Here is an 18385-nt window from a genome sequence, read left to right as displayed (position 1 = left end):
AGACATGGTTATGTTTAGGGTTTGTCAAACGGTAATTGACCAATTTTGGATAAAATGACAGGGGAAGCAGTTTGCTGTTTACTGACCTTCAAATGACCCACAGCCATTTGAAAAAAAATAACAAAGTTTTCAGAGAGGAACCACTATATCATGCTAGATTTCTCCCACAATATGTCATAGAAAACCTGTTTTTCCACCCCTCAGTAAATCAGAACTTCACACTGGCACGGTAACCTACAGTCGACCAGCAGGTCCGTTAAACATTTGCAGGCCTGACCAGGAATGCTTTTGAAAAAAAACAAAGAGAGGCAAGTTGAGGCACAGACACAATTCCTTCAATATCTCAGTAAACTCAGACTTTAAAGAGGTACATGACCCCTTAAAATTAAAAAATACTCCACTGAGGAGACGGGGCACATCTAGCTGCCAGTGGTGAAACCTGCATATCACAACCTGATGGACAGCGAATGACCGAGATACACAAAACACACACATGCATGCAAATACAGACACACACACACACGTACATGCAGTCATCTTAAACTTTTAATACTGTTTAGATTACTATTGCTGTATACAGTCTACCATTCTGGACGCCTTCTTAGCAGTGATGGAAGATATATTCAGATCCTTTAGGAGAATAAAAGTATTATTATTACACTGAAAATGCTCTATTATAAAAGTATGTAAGTATTATCAGCAAAAGGTACTTTAGGTATCAACAGTAAAATGGTCCTTGTCAGTGTTTAATCATGATGTGTGATGTTTTTGGTTCACTATTCCTGCTGCATTAATGTGTACATTCTCTGCAGGTTTCTCTCAGCAAAGATCCAGCTTGTTGTGGAGGGAGAGGACATTGGATAGCAGGAGGACGGTCCTGCTGGTCTGGAGGGGTTAGCCTTTAGCCTAGCATGGAGCCCGGCTCTCTTCCTCTTCCTTTGTTTACGTTCGTACCGCTTCCTTCTCTCTAACTGCCGGCGTCGTCTCCGATCGGACTCTGTGTTGGTGTGGTATGTCCAAATCGCAACCGATCGCCGCCATTTATTGTTCTGATATTGTCTGGAATGAATGTCTGGGATAGACAAGACACTCAAATCTTTCACCCTCGCTGTCTCCTGAAGATGATGATGTTACCACAGCGTTTTAAAAATATATGTAAATATTTATATGAACCTCCATAAAGTACATGCACTGTGAGTTGTGCGAATCTCAGACCAAAAAAGGAGGTTCGATAACGGATGAACGGGAAAATATATGAACCAGGGAGCTGGATCAGAGTAACCCAACCAGCTGTTGAACTGCTGACAAACCCATTGACCCAGCAAGAGCTACCCAACAGCGGGGTGAACAGTGTTTCTATGTTACCCCAGAATTATAATTCAACATAATCAATCTAAATATGTGTCTAAAGAAACAACCCAGTACTTCTTACTGTAGACTTGAAAGGTTTTCCATCTCGTACTCTATGCTCTTGGATTGTTTAACTCTACAGCAATGCATTATATTCTTATATATATGAAGTATGTTATTTGTTCTGAGATGTAGTGGAGCAGAAGGATATAGTTGTATCAAATGGCTAAACTATAAAAAGTACAGTACAAGTACCTCAGATTTGTGCAGTACTTGAGTAAATGTATTTAGTTACATTCCACCACTGTTCTCTCGCACTAGGAGTGTAATGTTGCTACAAAAGGCAGCATTTACTGAACAACCACAGCATTAGACTTTGAAGAATAGGATATCACTTCAGCTGTAAAGTTTTGTTAAAAATGAACAAACTTTGGTGGAAAATGTCTTTAAAAGTGGGGAAAAAAACTCCCTTTTTAAATCAACACTGACTGAGCTCAATGGATTTGTGAAAACAAGAACACGCCATTTCAATGAGTTACGCTTTTACAATCCTCAAAAGTATATTTTTGGTGCTACGACAGAGGCCTGGTGTATACTGGTCATTTGGGAACTGAAACTATTGCTACACACCAAAATCAGTAAACATGTGCATCACATACACAGATCAGTCTGTAACCAAACCACAAGATGTCCACCAGGCGCACACAAACTCTGGCTGCTCTCACTTTAGTTCAGTTACTGACTTGAAAAATATAAAGACAAACGATTTTTACCATATTAAAGCTCCAATCCTGCAGCGAGTGTCGGTGTCAGACTCCCTTGAACTCAGCATGTGGACTGAACCCAGACACAGATTGTTTAGATTTGTCAGCTTCACTATGACAACGTTGCCATGGAGACGACTCTTTGACAGGCATACACAATAATATGTGGAGTATGAATTTGTGTGTGTGAACTGTGCAGGAACTCGGAAAATGTGAATACATAAAATGCATTATGCAGATGTTGTAAATGATTTATTGGGTATGAAATACTGTAACCAGTCACGGGGTCACGCTGCGGACACGGTGTTTGGACTTGACCCGCTTTGTGCTCCGGTACAGCAGTTTGTGTGCCGTTTAAAGCCGATACAAAATGTAATACAGTAAACACTGCAGCAAGGTCGCGATAGGATTCTAACTCGGAGGCTTTGTTTCCATTGAGTTATTTCATTACAGTTTAACAAAAGATCCAGGACGCTTTCCAGGACTGGCCATGGCACTGAAAAATTAGGTTTCCTGCTGGAGTCGCTGCACCCAGCTCGACTACTAACTGATAGATCATGTCTGGGGTTGGGGTATAAGGGGGGAATTCACTGTAAACACAAATAATTAACTCTTCATAAAGCGCAAAACATGTTTAAAAGAAAAAAAAGAGACCTTACACAGCCTAAGACTTTACCCAAAACACTGCATCTACTAGAAATCATCATTTTTAAGAGATTGACTCATTTCCACTCTATTAATTTCCCTCTGTGGGCGTTGGTAGTGTGTAAAAGTGTCAACAAAAGCATCACAAACATAATATTTAAGTGCCCGAGGGAGCAGTTAAAACTGAATAGACTGGAGGGAAGTTCATAGTTGGCAATTTATTTTCTATATCCAAAAAAAAAACATGCAGACAGCTGGTGTTGAATACACATCTATTTTATTTTTGTCATGTTTTAAAAAGGGGGAAGATGAATAACGACAGGATGTGAAGTGAGACAAAATCTTGCCTGAGGCTGCGCGAGGGGGGAAAAAAAAACAAATCCTCAGAATTTTTCACGGCAGAAATTTTAACTTGTCATAGCAGGAAAACAACAGATGCTACGAGGTGCTATACGAATAGCATTATCATTAACTCTGGTCTGTTTAAGTGTCCCATGTGTGGTATGAGTGTTATCATGCACAACAACAGGACGGATGGTTTTTATTTTAGTGTTTGCAGCTGTGCGTGTGACATGTCAAAATGTCTTTGGTGAAAAAAAGCCTCTTCTGCATTTTGTTTTTGGGTGTAAAGATAAAAAATGTTCTCGACTACATTTTGTTATGATGTGGACTCTTCAAAGTGTAGCGTTGGTGCTGCAGGCCCTCGCAAGGTATCTGTAGTTGTGGAAGGTTTCTCTCAAACTGGCCTTCAAGACTTTCATCAAAGGTGCAAGACGTCCTAGGTCCTCTTGAGGGCGCTGTTGGGTAGCAAAAAAACCTGTATGAGGCCTTCGCGTTTACGCTAACACAGTTTATTTCCTGCATTTCCACAGTGTTTTACCCTCGTCAGTGCCCGCATCAGCCGTTGGAGCGCTGCATCCTCTCTGTGTGGACACAGGCCGGTCACTGTGTTCACACAGCTCAGCAGACAGTAGATGGTGTGTCGCTGTGGCTGGAATAAAGTAATTAACATTTAAAATACAGAGTGCTGAAGAGACAAAGTTGATGTTTTTGTTTTCTTACCTTCTTCAGCACACTGAGAGTCTTCCGGTTGCTCGCTCCAGCACTCAGCTTTTCTATATCCTCAGCACTCAGAACAGGCTCCTGGATGGAGAAATCAGATAAAGAGGAAATGTTTACCGTGTACAGGAGGTTAAAACTGAAATTCTACAAATCAATATGCACAATTCTGGGACAATCTGAGCATTATGCTTGATGCGACTGACCCTCAACTTCTCCAGCCAGGTCCACAAGAGACAACAGAGAACCTGAGGATCCGACTCAGTGACCAGCAGAGCCCAGCCACAGTCGCTGCTGTTCAGTTCCTCCTGTTAACAAGGTGTTTATTCAGTGGCGTTAACATGAATCGACATGTCAAACCAGGTTCATTCCAGTGCTTTGTTACGTTTTACCTGCAGCAGAGCCGACCGTTGCAGAATGAGTTCCCCTGGAGGACGCTGTTCCGCCATCGCTTTAGCAACAGGACGTGCCATCGAGGTTGGGCCTGGATTGTGTGGATTTCTGCACAACTTTATGTGATAGAGGTAAGAACGTTTTAAAACACTCACAGTAAAAGCTTCTTTATCAGCTAGCTTTTTTAACAACAAGAGGTTACCTCCATGTTGGAGTTGTGTTTGGGAAGTGTCTTCTTCGCTGTGCACTTGAATCTCTTAGCACAGCTGCTGCTTGTTCTCATGCCAGACGTTGGGATATTCAGTGTATGAGAGTCCTTCTTGGTAGTCTGATGCCCTGATGAAAGCACCGGACTAGCTGGCCTCAGATCAGTTTGAATCAGGTCTTGTACGCACCAGTGTTTCTCATTTCCAAGTGCTGCGGTGCAGTATGGACTCAGCTCCAGGTCCTTCAGGAAAGAATGCCACAAAGTGAAGTGATTCTACTGGAGAAGTTAAGAACCTTTGTGACATTTTGGTTGCATAATGTGAGACTTCACCTCATTTACTGTGATCTTGCTGAGGTCAGATTCACTGTAGCTGCGTTTGTCCAGCAAAACCTCTCTTTTCCTCTCTAAGAACCCCAGCGGCTCGTCCCAGGAGGACACCGACCCGGAGCCCGCCCACGAGCTCTTACGACCGTCTCTCAGCAACGGCAAGTACTGTTTGGCCACCAGGGTCTCTCTCACAGCCCTGCCCAGGTCCCTCAGGGCTGACCTTTTGTCCAGCTCAGCGTGGACCTCTGGTGGAGAAGGGAGACCCAGGGCTAAGCAGGAGAGTCTCACACACAGGAGGTACACCACCTGATGACACGAGCAACAGGAGACCAACAGGAGACCAACAGGAGAAGGTTAATTGTTATACGGTACTGTGAGGTATGTTCATGATTAATGCAGTGTAATGTAGTCCTGACCTTGGGTGTATGTCTTAGATTGCGTGCCTCCTGGCCGTGCAGCAGTAGCGCTTGTCGGTTTAGGTAGTGCTGCAGGGTGAAGGGGGCTCCGTGCCGCAGGCTGAGGTCTGGGTACTGGGCCAGCTGCGTGCCAAGTAGGCGAGCAAAGTCGAACACCTGACTGATCTGTGCTCGAGTTTGGATGGAACGAGGCCTTTTAATCCGCACGTAGTGGACGGCCTCACTGGGGCTGATGCGCAGGGTGTAGATCAAGTAACAGGCTATCAGGACGCCTGACACAGCAGAGACACGGAGAAACACAGTGAGAATCCGCAAGTGTGCACAGGCTGACACACACAATTATTACCTGAACAGTAAATACAGTATGTGTCTTTGATCCTACCTGTCCTGCCGAGGCCTGCGTGGCAGTGCACAGCCACTCTTCCTTCCTTCACTGCAAAGGCCAGAACCTTCACCGCGTCAATTACACCGACAAGAGACGACACTCCAAAATCCGGCATCCCAAAGTTGTAAAAGTAAACTGCAAAAAAAAAAATGCACATGTGACAACAGTGATGCCTTTTGTAGCTTAATGTAAATTAAAATGCTTTGCCTGAGTTTACACAGACTTGCTACAGCTTTACCAAAGATAATCAGTGCTAGTCTAACCCTCTGAACCCCAGAACCAGCCGGCAGGTTTGGAAGGCATCTTGTCTTTTTTTTAAAAAAAAAAAAAAGAAAAGAAAATGACACCATTTAGCAGAGCCAGAAGCTGTAAAAATGTATGTGATGTGCAGTTCCAGCAGGAAAATTAACCCGCTCGAAGCTTAAAATTGCAATATTCAATCAAAAACTCCTAAATCAAATCAAAAAATAAACAGTTTGCACAAACAGGATTGTGTAAAAACACATTTTCTGTGATCACTAGTGGCTCAGCTGTGTCCAAACATTTTCTCAGCTGAACTCGAATAAACTGCAGGTTGTGCTCACACAGAGCAGATAGAAGAAAAGTATGGAAACAAATAAAAAAATAAGGACTAACATTTCTACAATATGTAAAACATATAGGCACTTGGAAAATAATGCACATGCTGATTACGTTTTTTTGTAAAAGAAATAAGAAATGAAAGGAAATTTTTGCATTTTTAACTTTTTAACAATGATTTATGACTGTTATTATGACTCTTATTATAACTCCGTCATACTGCACAGAAGACAAAATGTCAAAATGTGACATGGACCCAGAAACTGCTCGTGGATTTAAACGGGTTAATATTTTGTTCTGAAATGAAATGAAATCTGTTTCACATTCAGTGTATCAAGATCTCACTGTCGTTGTCCATGAAGATCTGTGGAGAGTAGGTGAAACCACTTCCAGGGTCCAGAGGAGGTCCACAGTGAGCGTGCTCTCCTGGGAGCTGCATGTTGATGATCGATCTGATGTTTAACCTCGGAGGAAAAGTCACAATCATGAACACCGTCACTGTTTCCCAATTTACATGCTTCTCATTGAAGACGTAACATTTGAGAATATTACTGGTAGGTGTCATTTAAAGCAATGCTGTTAGATGCTTTATTCTCATTTTAACTGATCACAGTAACAACCTAATTCGTCTGTATTTGAAATAATTATCTATGCAGCCGGTTGCACTATAAAGTGTCCTAATTTTGTTAAAACCTTTTGAGAAAGCTCATAATTCCTACAACCTCTGCACAGGAGAATAACAATGACCAGTGGTTACCTTTGAAATTGATCTATGATGTTGTACTTCTCAATTAGATGATTGGATGGTCGTGACATAGCGATTATATCGTCGGTCACCCTGGGATAGGAAAACGTTCATGCTCAGTAAAGTACTTCTTACAGCGTTAGCTCGAACACAGCAACATTTACGAGACTGCAGTTAAATACTCTCACCAGGAGGAGAAAAGGCCTCGGATTTCTTGTTGGTTGAGTTTCCAGCAGTCTGGTCCCTCATAGCGGCAGTCTATTCCTCCACAGGCCAGCAGACAGAGCAGCTTGGGTGGGATGGCTTTCACCAGGTTCTCCCTGGCCTGGGAGTAGGAGGGCCGCGGAACTGATATGTGAGGGGTCAACGTCGGCATCATCCTGCACAAGTGGAAACCCCCAGGATCAACCTTTGTTATCACAGTGTACAGGAGTGCGCCCCAATTGGACCGGCTGACATCCTCATGTCATCTCGTCTTCATAAAGATGCAGCTTAATGTGTGCTATTGCTTTTTGCAGTAATCCTCCTTGCTATGCTACCGTTCAGTTTGCGTACCTCTTGAAGTTTTAAATAGTGTAGGATCGTATCATAGTTAGTAATGATGACTGTCAAAGGAAAAACATAGTTAAGTCAGTGTGAATCTTGTAGGCGACAATAAAGAATGAAGAGGAAGGGTACCATCATCAGCTTTTTCCAGCCTAAAAAAAGAGAGCAGGGAGAGCATCACAGAGAGGAGATGGAGGAGGAAGAGGAGGGAGAACATCATAGAGAGGAGATGGAGAAGAGAGGAAGGTGAAAGAAATGCCTGCAGAGCTCGAACAGTGAAAGGGAAATGAGAGGTCTGATGCTGTCATCTCTTGTACAGCTGGTCCACATGGTATGAATATTGCTTTATACGTCTGAGTACGAAATACACCTGTCACAATAATTAACCTTTTTGGACAAAATATTATCTGATGTCGTCCATCTTTTAATTTTAAGATCATAAGTAGGCCCTTAATTCTTAAGAATACCCAGATATTGGAATTATAGTGTGAAAAAGAATGTCCCAGATAAAGAACATCAAACCACAAACCTAAAACAATAAATCAAATTGATTGGTATCTTGACTCTGTTCGAGATGTGTTGATAGTGTAGTCATTGTGACAGGTCTAACATAAGCATAGATCACACAAACACATATTTCCCAAAACAGTGCATAAAGGAGACATTTAAGTCGTTAAATTTAAGAAACATTTTTAACATATCTAGCATCGTGTCCCCTGCTTTCACCCACTCCCGCGCCGCAACCCTAATGAGGATTAACTTAAATATATGCTATACACATACACACATATGCCACCCCTTTGCACCCCATTAATATTTCTCTACATCCACTCCTGGCTGTTAAGAATATTAAAAAACAACCGCAAAAGATTCAGAATGCTACAGATTTACAACATTCTATATAATAAACTGCAATCAAATCTGAAGCGTACCTGTTTGATCGCGTTGGACAGTGAAGCTGGTAATCCCATTTAATGTATATTCACACTTTCAAACTGCGGAATATGGTGAAAAAAATCAGTTCGACGGAGCAGAACACACATGTGCTCCTCTGTCCTGATACACCCTGGATCCACACACTCACAGAACTGTGTGATGACCCAGCTCCACTAAGCCTGATTAGCTGTCATAAATACATTACAGCACACTCTCATGCATAGTAGCAAGCCAATTATATAATGCTTATACCTTCATCTGTAAACACTGTGTATGTCCTAATTACCCGGCCACCAGTGAGGCGACATACATGCATTGTTGTTAATGTCACTGCTGTTAACAAGCGACAATAGGATTTGTGCTTCCCCTGTAATAACAATATAATGTAACCTGGTCTCATGTCAAAACAAAGCAGCTCTACTGTTGACGAGCAGCTGTCAGCGGTTGAAGTGACGCCTCTTGAAGACACATTTTGTAAAAAACTAAAAATCTGGCTTCATAAAGTCACCAGAATGTCTTCATCTGGAAAGATAACTGCTACATGTCATAAGCCTAATTCCTGCTGAACTGTTGCGAATCACCTCATGTCTCTGCTAATATCTCCCCCTGCAGTGCAGCAATAGGAACAGCATGATGATTATGAAGCCATGAGGTGATTGCGCCTATTAGCCCTCTGTCTGTGATCCCGTCTCCTGATTAAAATATTATTAGCGTACCACATGTTGGATACAATACCCTCAGTCCACGGGTGATACTGTGGACATGATTTGTTTAATTATACTGCTAATTCAGTGAAACCAGGGACAGGGGTGACCTTGACAAATTGAAAAGAAATGTGGTCTCTGCAGCATTTACATTATATGATTATCTTTGATGTCAGAGGGCTGTGAGGGGACTTTCCAAAACCTTCACCTTGCCCTTCTTGACCTAGTTGCTGGTGAATGGTGTAAATGTTCTACTTCATGGATGAGATGTTTGCAGATCTGTATCAGCTGTTTACATCTCCGATCCAGGAGTCGCATAACTGGACGGGATGGAAACACGCTTTAGTTTACATGTTGTTCTGACGGTTTTCTCCAAATGAGGCTTTGTCCCATCGTAAAAAGCAGCCTGATTTCACTTTCGGTTTAGTTGCATTTAGTGGAGTTTTGTGTGCCATTGGCTGCCACACAACCCCAAAGCCCAACATTTCTAAGCTTGACGGCAGTGTGCTTCTCTTTGAACGTATCTTGGTGATTGTGTCCAAGGAGCTCAATTTTAACTTCATCTTTAAACCACACTTCTTTCTAAAAACCACTCCAGATGTTGCTTTAGAGACTTCAGTGTAACGGCACAGCAACACTGTATTCGCTTAACTTTAATGTAACTCGTTTGCAGGCAAATATGGCTGTTTATGTAGGCAAAGGGCATAGAAAAGCCCCTCTGCCTTTCGTTTGGTGCAACTTAACAGAATTACACATTTAGCTTATCATGCTAGCACGCTCTGTCTGCCTTTATCTCTAAGGTGCCATCTAATATCAGTAGCGGTAAGAACAAAGGCAGCCGCAATGTGTGATCAGTATCTTACGCAAAGCAGTGATTTTAATGCAGTCTACAGCTCTGCACTAGTAAAGATTTATCATCTCCTTTAACCTCTTCATGACATTATTTAACAATGAACCTGCTTACATGTCCGTGCTATTCACAACACACAGAGGTAGCTTTCTGTGAAGATAAATCATACTTGAGCTTCAACAAGATGTGGGAGGAAGTGGTTTTGAAATACTTATACGAAATCAGAGACAGAAGACAGAGAACAAGATCTGTTTGCAACGACTTCACTTCCCCTTAAAAGCCACAAAGAATGCCAGTTCGATGTTTTAGGGAGTTAAAAAACTAAATCTGAAAATGAAGAAAGCATCACCGAATTAGACCCTTTATAAAAACAAATAAAATCGACTGTTCTCGACAATAAGTGGAGTCCAAAACACTTCCTTTTTTTTTAACACTAGCTTTATTCAGAGCCTTTTTTTTGTAAAATATTGTTAGAGAATATTTTCGAAGCGTGTCAGCTCCTGCATCTGAAAGCATAGGTTGGAATGTATGTTATGTGTTTCAAGTGGGGTAGAATAATTAAGCACATAATACAGTATTTGCCAGACAGTACAACAAACTTGTAAACACTACGTGCTGCCAAAAAAAAAAAGAAGGCAAAACAAAACAACAAAACCCAACAAAAACATGCTACTTTACTGTGTCGCAATGGCGCTGGCCATATGTCAACACTGAGAAGACACTTCCTTCCTTCTTTTACGTTTAGTTGGTAGAATTTTATGTAAATCCCTTTTTTTCATAGTGATTATTAAAAGAAAAAGGAGGCAAAATGAATGAAGGCAAATTCACAAATGTTCAAACGGGACAAAAAAATCCCAGCTGATCGTAAAGTCAAGTGGCAAAGAAGCGATCTATATTCACACCGGTGTGGTACCGCCGCACCGCACCATCCAACGTAGCACAAAAAGGAAGAGTCTTGTTGCATAATTTGGCCTTGCAAAAGCATAAAGTCACGGAAGCGTCTTAGGAGGGGAGCATGACCTAAGAATTTGATAGCATTACTCTGATTTGTGCAAAAAAAAAAAAAAGGGGACCAGAAGGCACACCGTTTCCTTTTTTGGATCCATGTGATTCCACGCTACTAAACGAAATCACTGCAATCCTTCTCCATCTCATTCTACAAGCCACGGGCCTTTACAAAATGAGTTGGCATGAAATTGAGGACATAGCAGTGAAGAGCAAAGGGTCAGGTCTGTGAGGGAGTCAAATATCCACAAGGGCCTCTGGAGATTAACAGCTTGTGGCAGCCTGCAAATTGTCCTTCACCAAAGCTCTGGGGTTATATTGTCATTCCTCCCCCAACCCCCCACCCTCGCCTCCCAACCTGGGCCACAGAAAGACTACAAGTAAGTCTGGCAATTATACAAGAAGTTGATTACTGCTGCCTAGACAAGAGCCAGGGTGTCAAGTGGAAAAACAACTCCCGTTATTCTGAAATTTTCCTCCAACAGCTCATTTGCTCATCATGAAACCGAATGTGTGATTACAACTCATGTGAGAGGTTTGGAACGAAAGGAGAAAAATAGAGATGATGTCAAGAGATAATAAAGTATTGGTATTGATTATATAAGAAAAAAAACCGACATGTTAATTTTTCCAAAAGATGATTAAGTCGTCCACCAGCCGTGTCCTTTTAGTGAACATTGGTGCTGGAAGACGTTTTGTGTCTGCATCGAATGTCTGTGCCTTCTCTCCTGTCCGGGGGTGTTCTCGCTCTCTCTTTCTTCTGTAACGCCGATCCTTCATTAGTTCTTGGACAATTCTTTGGATAGCCAGTCAAGTCCTTCATACAGCCCAGTGCCCTGGGTGGCGCAGGTAGACTCGATGTACCACTGTGGGGTCAGAGACGACAGGGCAAACAGGTCAGGGTGATATGAAACGCATCCTTACAGGTTTGATTGTTACTCGGGTGAATGGAGTTGGATTCATTTCAAGCTACTCACAGTTTTGTTGCGGAGGGCTTGTAGGCCGAGCTTTTCTGTCAGTTCACTGACTGTTAAGGCATTAGGAAGATCCTGTTTGTTAGCAAACACCAGCAAAACGGCGTCTTTCAGCTCATCTTCCAGCAACTAGAGGGGCAGAAAAGAGAGATGGGAGATATGATGTTAGACCAAAAGACAGAGCAAAGATACTTGTCCTGAGTGTAGAAGGGGATTTCTAAGATCACATGAATAAATGTGTTATTAATGATTTAGAAAAAAAAACTATGTCTGAGAAACATACAGCCTTCAAGGATGTAAATAAATACTGTGGTTTAAGTCCTGCTGAGGATCTTTGTCGTTGCCTTTCATCTTTTCATGGTCTTTGGTCACATAAAGGCAAAAACGGGCCAAAAAAAACCTCAATAGAAACATAAAATCATTCCGTTATTCTGGATTTTTAAAAACATCCAAAGCATAAGGAGTCAATGTAGCAAAATGCGATTTTGCAAAACAGGTTTATACACTTTAAAAAAAAAAGAAAAACCTGAAGGCTTTGCTGGTCAACAGCACTAAAACAAAAAATAAACACATGAAACAATTGCAAGCCAAAATAATTACATCAGACTATTAGAACTGGTAAATAATTCAGAGCAATCATGTCCACTGTCACACAAATTTAGGGCCTATTCATGCTTTCTTTCTGCTTCAATAATGTCTAATCTGCCCCCACTGAGCTCCTCTGCCGACATGGACCAGAGCACCACGGCTGACTGATGCGGCGTATTGTGGTGTGAACTGCATCCACATTTGCCCGAATTAGCATTTGAAACCTTGTGAAAAAGCATTTCAATCAGAGAACATATTTTTCTTTGCACTTAGATCCTTATATTTGGGTAAATTCACACAAAATGTGATCCAATATTCATTTATGTCACAACTAACACAATGTGCGGTTCATAGCGCTGGGAACTGTAGGATTTAATAACTGGTTAAACTGGTTTCTGAGTGATTTCAACTTTTATTCTGTGAAGCAATTCTGTAATAGATCACTTTCAATGAATAGGCTCATTGTCCTGCTGCGTCACCCAACTTCACTTGATCTTTAACCGACAGCAATCCTGACATTATCCTAAAGACGATGGTGAAAAATCAGAACGCTTCCTGTACTGTACATCATCTTTTGGATGATACTCTCATGTTTTTGCTGTAGGTTCTTTCCAACTAATTCACCCTCAGCCTCAAAACATTTTTTAGAGTGTCGAGGTGCTCTTTGGTGAACTTCAACATTTTTCTGAAACACAGAGATTTCCTTCTTCCTCCCCCTTTTTTTTTTTTTAGCATTTGGAGTCAACTGGATGCTCACTTCTGGAGAGAGAAGCTACAGCACGACATCATCTCTAAACAATCTCACTGCAGCCTAATAAATATCTAAACTCCAGCTTTAGAACATGAATCCATTTGTTCATCACTGATATCTGACCATATTTACACATGCAGATAATTCCAGAGGACTCACTTCCTCATGATGGGATATGTCAGTACCACTGAAGCACCACGAGGCAATTATGAGGATTATAAGGGGATTGGGTTCTTGTATTGTTGGATGGCTCAGAAGAAGTCAACATGGTTACACAAGGCTTTCAACCTTCACGGATTAAACATGTAATCTGCATATGAACAGGTCCGACTCAAAAGATTACCAAGTCTATCTGGATATGTTGACAAAATGAAGTTTTGGCGAGGCATGGACAAATAGATAAACACTAATAACGCACTGCTGCCTCTGCTGAGCTGAGCATGTGAAATACCTACCATCTTTGAGAGCTCTTCTGCAGACTCGGCCACTCGTTCTCTGTCGTTACTGTCCACTACGAAGATGAGACCCTGAATGAAAACAAGTGCGGGAGATTAGAAATCATTGTTAGGACACTGTATGAATGCACATGGATTGTGTGTAGACTGGGGCTGGACCCGAATAGCCGACTGTTCGTTCACTGTGATGGAATCAAGATATTAATTTTGATCTCTGAATATCCCCCGCCGCCAACACTGATGACGGATACAGTACTGTGATGCGAAAACGCCAACTTAACTCCTGCCCTGTTGGACCGAATAGTCAGCGCACACCCAGTACTGTGACAGCTAAGCTGAGCACCTAAACTGGTCTTAGTAGCCAAATCCTGCCTGTGCGCCCCGCCCACTTCCAGCCCGTTGGAACCTGTGTGCACGCCCCCACCACCACCTCCCAACTATTCGGGATATTCGTCATTAATTGGGCAGAATATCTAGAGAACGGAAAATGCTATTCAGACCAGCCCTAGTGAAGACTACTGGTGTGTAAATTACAAAAATATTCCAGTTTTATATGATACAAGATCTAACAACAGCATTAGTTTTAAACATGGAAGAAGTGCAACGACTGTATTTTATTAACTGATCCTAACATATTATAATCCAATAACATAAGAGGCACTATGGAATTAGTTTGTAGAAATGTGAGTGTAAAATCATTAACTTTAATCAACAGTATTAATGCAGCCAAAGAGAACAAAAGAAGGTCCTTTAACAAATATACAGTAAAATCCTTGAACAAACAAACTCACATTAATTAGACTGACATTAAGTTGAAACTGTGCCACACATTCAATTTGGTTTAGTTCAGTATTGTATTGAATAGCTTCTGGTTTGTCAAAATAAAAACAGCTTTACTTGGTGATCTAAGTAGAGAAGTTTGAAACCAGTACTGCTGCTCAGGAACACATGATTATACTAAACATGAGGTTACACTGCGTTACCAAACCAAAGCTGCTACAGCACTGAAGCAGTCACACATTCATACCTGTGTGTTCTGGAAGTAGTGTCTCCACAGGGGTCTGATCTTGTCCTGGCCACCCACATCCCAAACAGTGAAACTGATATTTTTATACTCTACTGTCTCCACATTAAAACCTGGAGAGGGGAAAGAAAACAGTTAATGATGCTATATGTACAAATAAAACAATAACAGAACCACAAACTTGAACATTTAAATAGGTGAATCTCTTACCAATGGTTGGGATAGTGGTTACGATTTCGCCGAGCTTCAGCTTGTACAAGATAGTCGTTTTTCCTGCAGCATCCAGCCCGACTGTGGGGAAAGACATTTTGATTCAAAATCAGCATTTACGTCAGTAGATTGCACAACAGGCGTTGTCCTGGAGGTGTAGTCATCACACAGCACACGACATAAAATACAGTACAAGACAAAGTAAATCAGCTCTGTTGAGACATTATCAGAACAATTACGTAAGCTGATCTTACTGTAGGGACTTCATTCATATCATATCACTACGTATTTGTCCAGAAACAAGAAGCACAATGACAAAAACTAACATCATAAGGAGTTAAATGCCTAATAGCAAGGTGGAAAACAGCAAACACCACAACAGATTATCTATTAACAAGTTATATATTTCAGATCAATGATCAACAAGTGGCTATTCTGTAAAGTAGGAAGTAAATACTCTGTCAAGGGGACGCAGTAAAACCTAAAATAACAGAACAAGCGCTGCCCTGAGAGTCCAGTCATCACACAGAACAGGACATAAAACAGTACAAAGCCAATTATCTCAAGTGTCAGAACAATTATTAAAGCTGGTCTTGCTACATTACCGTCATCTACAAGATATCACCGGAAAAAAAACCTATAAAACAAACTCCATAAGGATTTAAAGACCCAGAACCAAAGGAGAATTTATGTATTTTAAATAGATTATCAACACGTGTCTAAATGTTAACAGAAGTTAGAGCTGAAAGTTAATGTTCTCTAAACGTGACAGTATAAAAGCGACAATAACACAACGACGTTTTCCAGGAGTTTTTTTTTTTTGGGGGGGTCAAACTTCCTTTGGAAAAAACACCAACAAAAACTAATAATGTCACAGTTTTTTCAAATGATAGTCACTGAAAGGCTTTTTTTGTGTATGTGTGTGTATTTTAAATTCGACTTGTTTCCTATTATATTAAATTTAAAGCTTGACCACCACGAAAGCTCCTCAGAAACTAGCTAAAAAAAAAAACTGCTACCAACTCCTCGAGCCTCGGCTAAAGCTAAAGCCGTTAGCCAAACACGGCGGCCGCCACTCACCCATCAAAATCCTCATCTGCTTTTTGCCAAACAGTCGGCCGAAGATGGACGAGATGGTGAGTCCCATGGCTGGCCGTGGAGGTGTCAATCTGTGGCGGTAGCGGTGATATTAGCCCGCAGACGGAGAGCAAAGTGTGGCGGTTTACTCTGGTCCGGCTACTGTGATTTCCACACCAGCCTGCTGCCGACTGCCACGTCCGGGCCAACGTGGAACACACGACGTCACCACTTTGAATCAACTTTATCGACACCAACACGAAGACAGTGGACACAGTAGTTTTCAGGAACATGTTGGAATATTGTGTTGTCTTTGAAACAAGCTAAATTAGCTGGATGTAGATGCACAGCACATTAGCTTGTATTATGATTAATGTGAAACAATATATTTGTTATTTTATTAATAACGAGGACTACGGATGGAGCTTTAAGCTAAATATGGCATATTTATATAAAGCCATTGTACTGTATGTGTTCATTAATATGCACTGTCCTCTTCCAAATAAGTGAAATAAAAAAAAAAATACAATAAAATAATCAAGCAAGTGCATAATTGTACCTGCCATCAGGATAGCAGTAGTACTATTAATATTACATTGTATATACACTTACAACAGCAAGAATGTATATTTATTTAGTGTTATATTTTATTTTTTTATTTTACTTTTCATATTAATACTTTATATTTTATTATATACCTTTACTTTCTACTTCTTTAAGCAAGCATCTGCAACTGAAAGCGATTTCCCCGAGGGGATCAATAAGGTATTTCTGATTCTGATTGTACCTAACCTGGTTGTTTTAATGCATAAAGAGCTTTCAAGGACATCTTTCTCTCATAAAATGTAGTTTTCCAGCTTTTTGTGTGTGTGTGTTATTATTTATTTTCATGCATTTTGCTGCATGATATATAAAGTCGTCCTCAAATGTATTCATACCCTTCCATTAAAGAAAAGGCAAAATTCACAATAGTCACTCAAATAAGTAGAAACTAAAAAAGTAATAATAAATAAAAAATTTGTTAAATTAGAATTTAGTGAAATAAGACATTGCTTTTGAATTTTTGGTTGAAAAGAATAATTAAAAAATAAAAAAAATTGTCCCGGACAAATCAGAGCACTTTGCTGATGAGCATTGGGCCAAAATCAAAATACCTGTCACCAGGTGTAGAAGTCTGATTGACAGTTTGTTTTCTATATTTCTCTTGAACCACAATTCAAAAGCAATGTCATGATTTCATTACATTTTTATTTATTATTACTTTTGGAAATTTCAACTTATTTCAGTGACAGCTGTTTTTTTCTTCTTCTTTTTTAATGGGAGGCTATGAATACATTTGAGGACGACTGTATGCAGGTCATTGTATTGTAGTTATATTAAAAGAAATGCAATACAGCTTGCTATTAATGAGCAATGTACATTTGTGCTAACATGATTCTTTTCTTGTCTTTTCAGGATATGACAGGTTTTCTTTTAATTTCGGTGATACCTGTGATGATATTTTGCTCTGTGAGTCAGAAGCATCACATTACCTTATGAGGAAGTCAGACCATTTCCAGTTTGGTAGCAATATAGCTGTAACTTCACATTGCTCTCTAAAGATAGTGACAGTAAGTTTACACCTGCCTGGGCAGACTGTAATGTTTTATTTTTATTTCAGGTCATTTACTACAAAGTTGGTCAATGGTATGAAAGACATGAGCAGACATGTTTTGTTTTGGTTTTGTTTTACCACAGAAGACATGGGCCTAGTTAGTTATGTTGTTGTTGATATTCTAAAAATGTTCTGAGACAGTTCTGCAAAGTTCTAGTCATGTTTTCAGTGGGAAGTTTTCTTTTAGTTTATAGAATGTTCTTGTTAAGGACAGGATAAAGATCTCCAAGGAGATTAAAAAAAAATAAAAAATTCTTAAGATGTTTTCTGAACATTGCATCGAGAACGTTCTTCCTTTTTCATCACGTAACATTGCAGGAATGTTTCATAGAAGAACCTGCTCATCCCCGAAACATCCTTAGAATATTGCAGGAAAACTAATATGTCATATGTCCTCTGAGGCCTGGACAACATCTGGAAAACGTTTTCTAAATGTTGCTTTGAGAATGTTCTCCTTTTTTTATAATGTAACATAATCTGTCGGCATCCTCCAAACATCCCCTAAACGCTTTCTTTCTTAGTTCTCATTTAAATTCATACAAACATTATTTGAAATGCTAAATATCCTTAAAACGTACTTTAAAGAATGTTTTCCTAAAAACATTATGAGAGCTTGTAGGTAATGTTTGCCTGTGTTTTCTTTGGAAACAATAGGATATTTGCAAAAGACATCATTTCTTTATGGTATTTCTTTGTAATGCATAAAACCCTTCGGTGAATCATATTAACTACCATCCAAA

The 18385-nt window shown here is 40.4% G+C and overlaps 2 protein-coding genes across 2 annotated transcripts; both read right to left on the bottom strand.

Moving 5' to 3' along the window:
• Nucleotides 1-3026: 3026 nt before the first annotated feature.
• Nucleotides 3027-7250, bottom strand: LOC103368208 (protein tyrosine phosphatase domain-containing protein 1). Its single transcript, XM_008296494.1, has 12 exons — nt 7060-7250; nt 6884-6964; nt 6472-6590; nt 5545-5682; nt 5163-5434; nt 4745-5052; nt 4414-4645; nt 4211-4327; nt 4025-4126; nt 3822-3902; nt 3640-3750; nt 3027-3556 (listed from the first exon to the last, which is right to left on the bottom strand). The coding sequence occupies exons 1-12, from the start codon at nt 7248-7250 to the stop codon at nt 3434-3436; spliced, it is 1875 nt and encodes a 624-aa protein (XP_008294716.1). The 3' UTR covers nt 3027-3433.
• A 3077-nt stretch (nt 7251-10327) lies between these two features.
• LOC103368207 (ADP-ribosylation factor 4-like) lies at nt 10328-16209 on the bottom strand. Its single transcript, XM_008296493.1, has 6 exons — nt 15995-16209; nt 14915-14995; nt 14708-14817; nt 13681-13752; nt 11890-12015; nt 10328-11778 (listed from the first exon to the last, which is right to left on the bottom strand). Exons 1-6 carry the CDS (start codon nt 16059-16061, stop codon nt 11692-11694), a joined length of 543 nt encoding a protein of 180 aa, XP_008294715.1. The 5' UTR covers nt 16062-16209; the 3' UTR covers nt 10328-11691.
• Nucleotides 16210-18385: the final 2176 nt, after the last annotated feature.

The sequence above is a fragment of the Stegastes partitus genome, unplaced genomic scaffold (assembly GCF_000690725.1).
Source record: "Stegastes partitus isolate 25-593 unplaced genomic scaffold, Stegastes_partitus-1.0.2 Scaffold1131, whole genome shotgun sequence".
NCBI classification, from domain to species: domain Eukaryota; kingdom Metazoa; phylum Chordata; class Actinopteri; family Pomacentridae; genus Stegastes; species Stegastes partitus.
The sequence above is the reverse complement of the archived record's forward strand: the minus strand, read 5'-3'. Positions and strand labels throughout refer to the sequence as shown.

Bases quoted from the DNA above. Each gene is read 5' to 3' on its own strand.
- LOC103368207 (XM_008296493.1), bottom strand. From the start codon at position 16,061: ATGGGACTCACCATCTCGTCCATCTTCGGCCGACTGTTTGGCAAAAAG. The intron at 14,996-15,994 runs GTGAGTGGCGGC...CTTTCCCCACAG, and splicing joins GCAGATGAGGATTTTGATGG to TCGGGCTGGATGCTGCAGGA. The intron at 11,779-11,889 runs GTGAGTAGCTTG...CTGACCCCACAG, and splicing joins AAGCCCTCCGCAACAAAACT to TGGTACATCGAGTCTACCTG.
- LOC103368208 (XM_008296494.1), bottom strand. From the start codon at position 7,250: ATGATGCCGACGTTGACCCCTCACATATCAGTTCCGCGGCCCTCCTAC. The intron at 5,053-5,162 runs GTCAGGACTACA...TCGTGTCATCAG, and splicing joins ATCTAAGACATACACCCAAG to GTGGTGTACCTCCTGTGTGT. The intron at 4,328-4,413 runs GTAACCTCTTGT...TATCACATAAAG, and splicing joins AACACAACTCCAACATGGAG to TTGTGCAGAAATCCACACAA.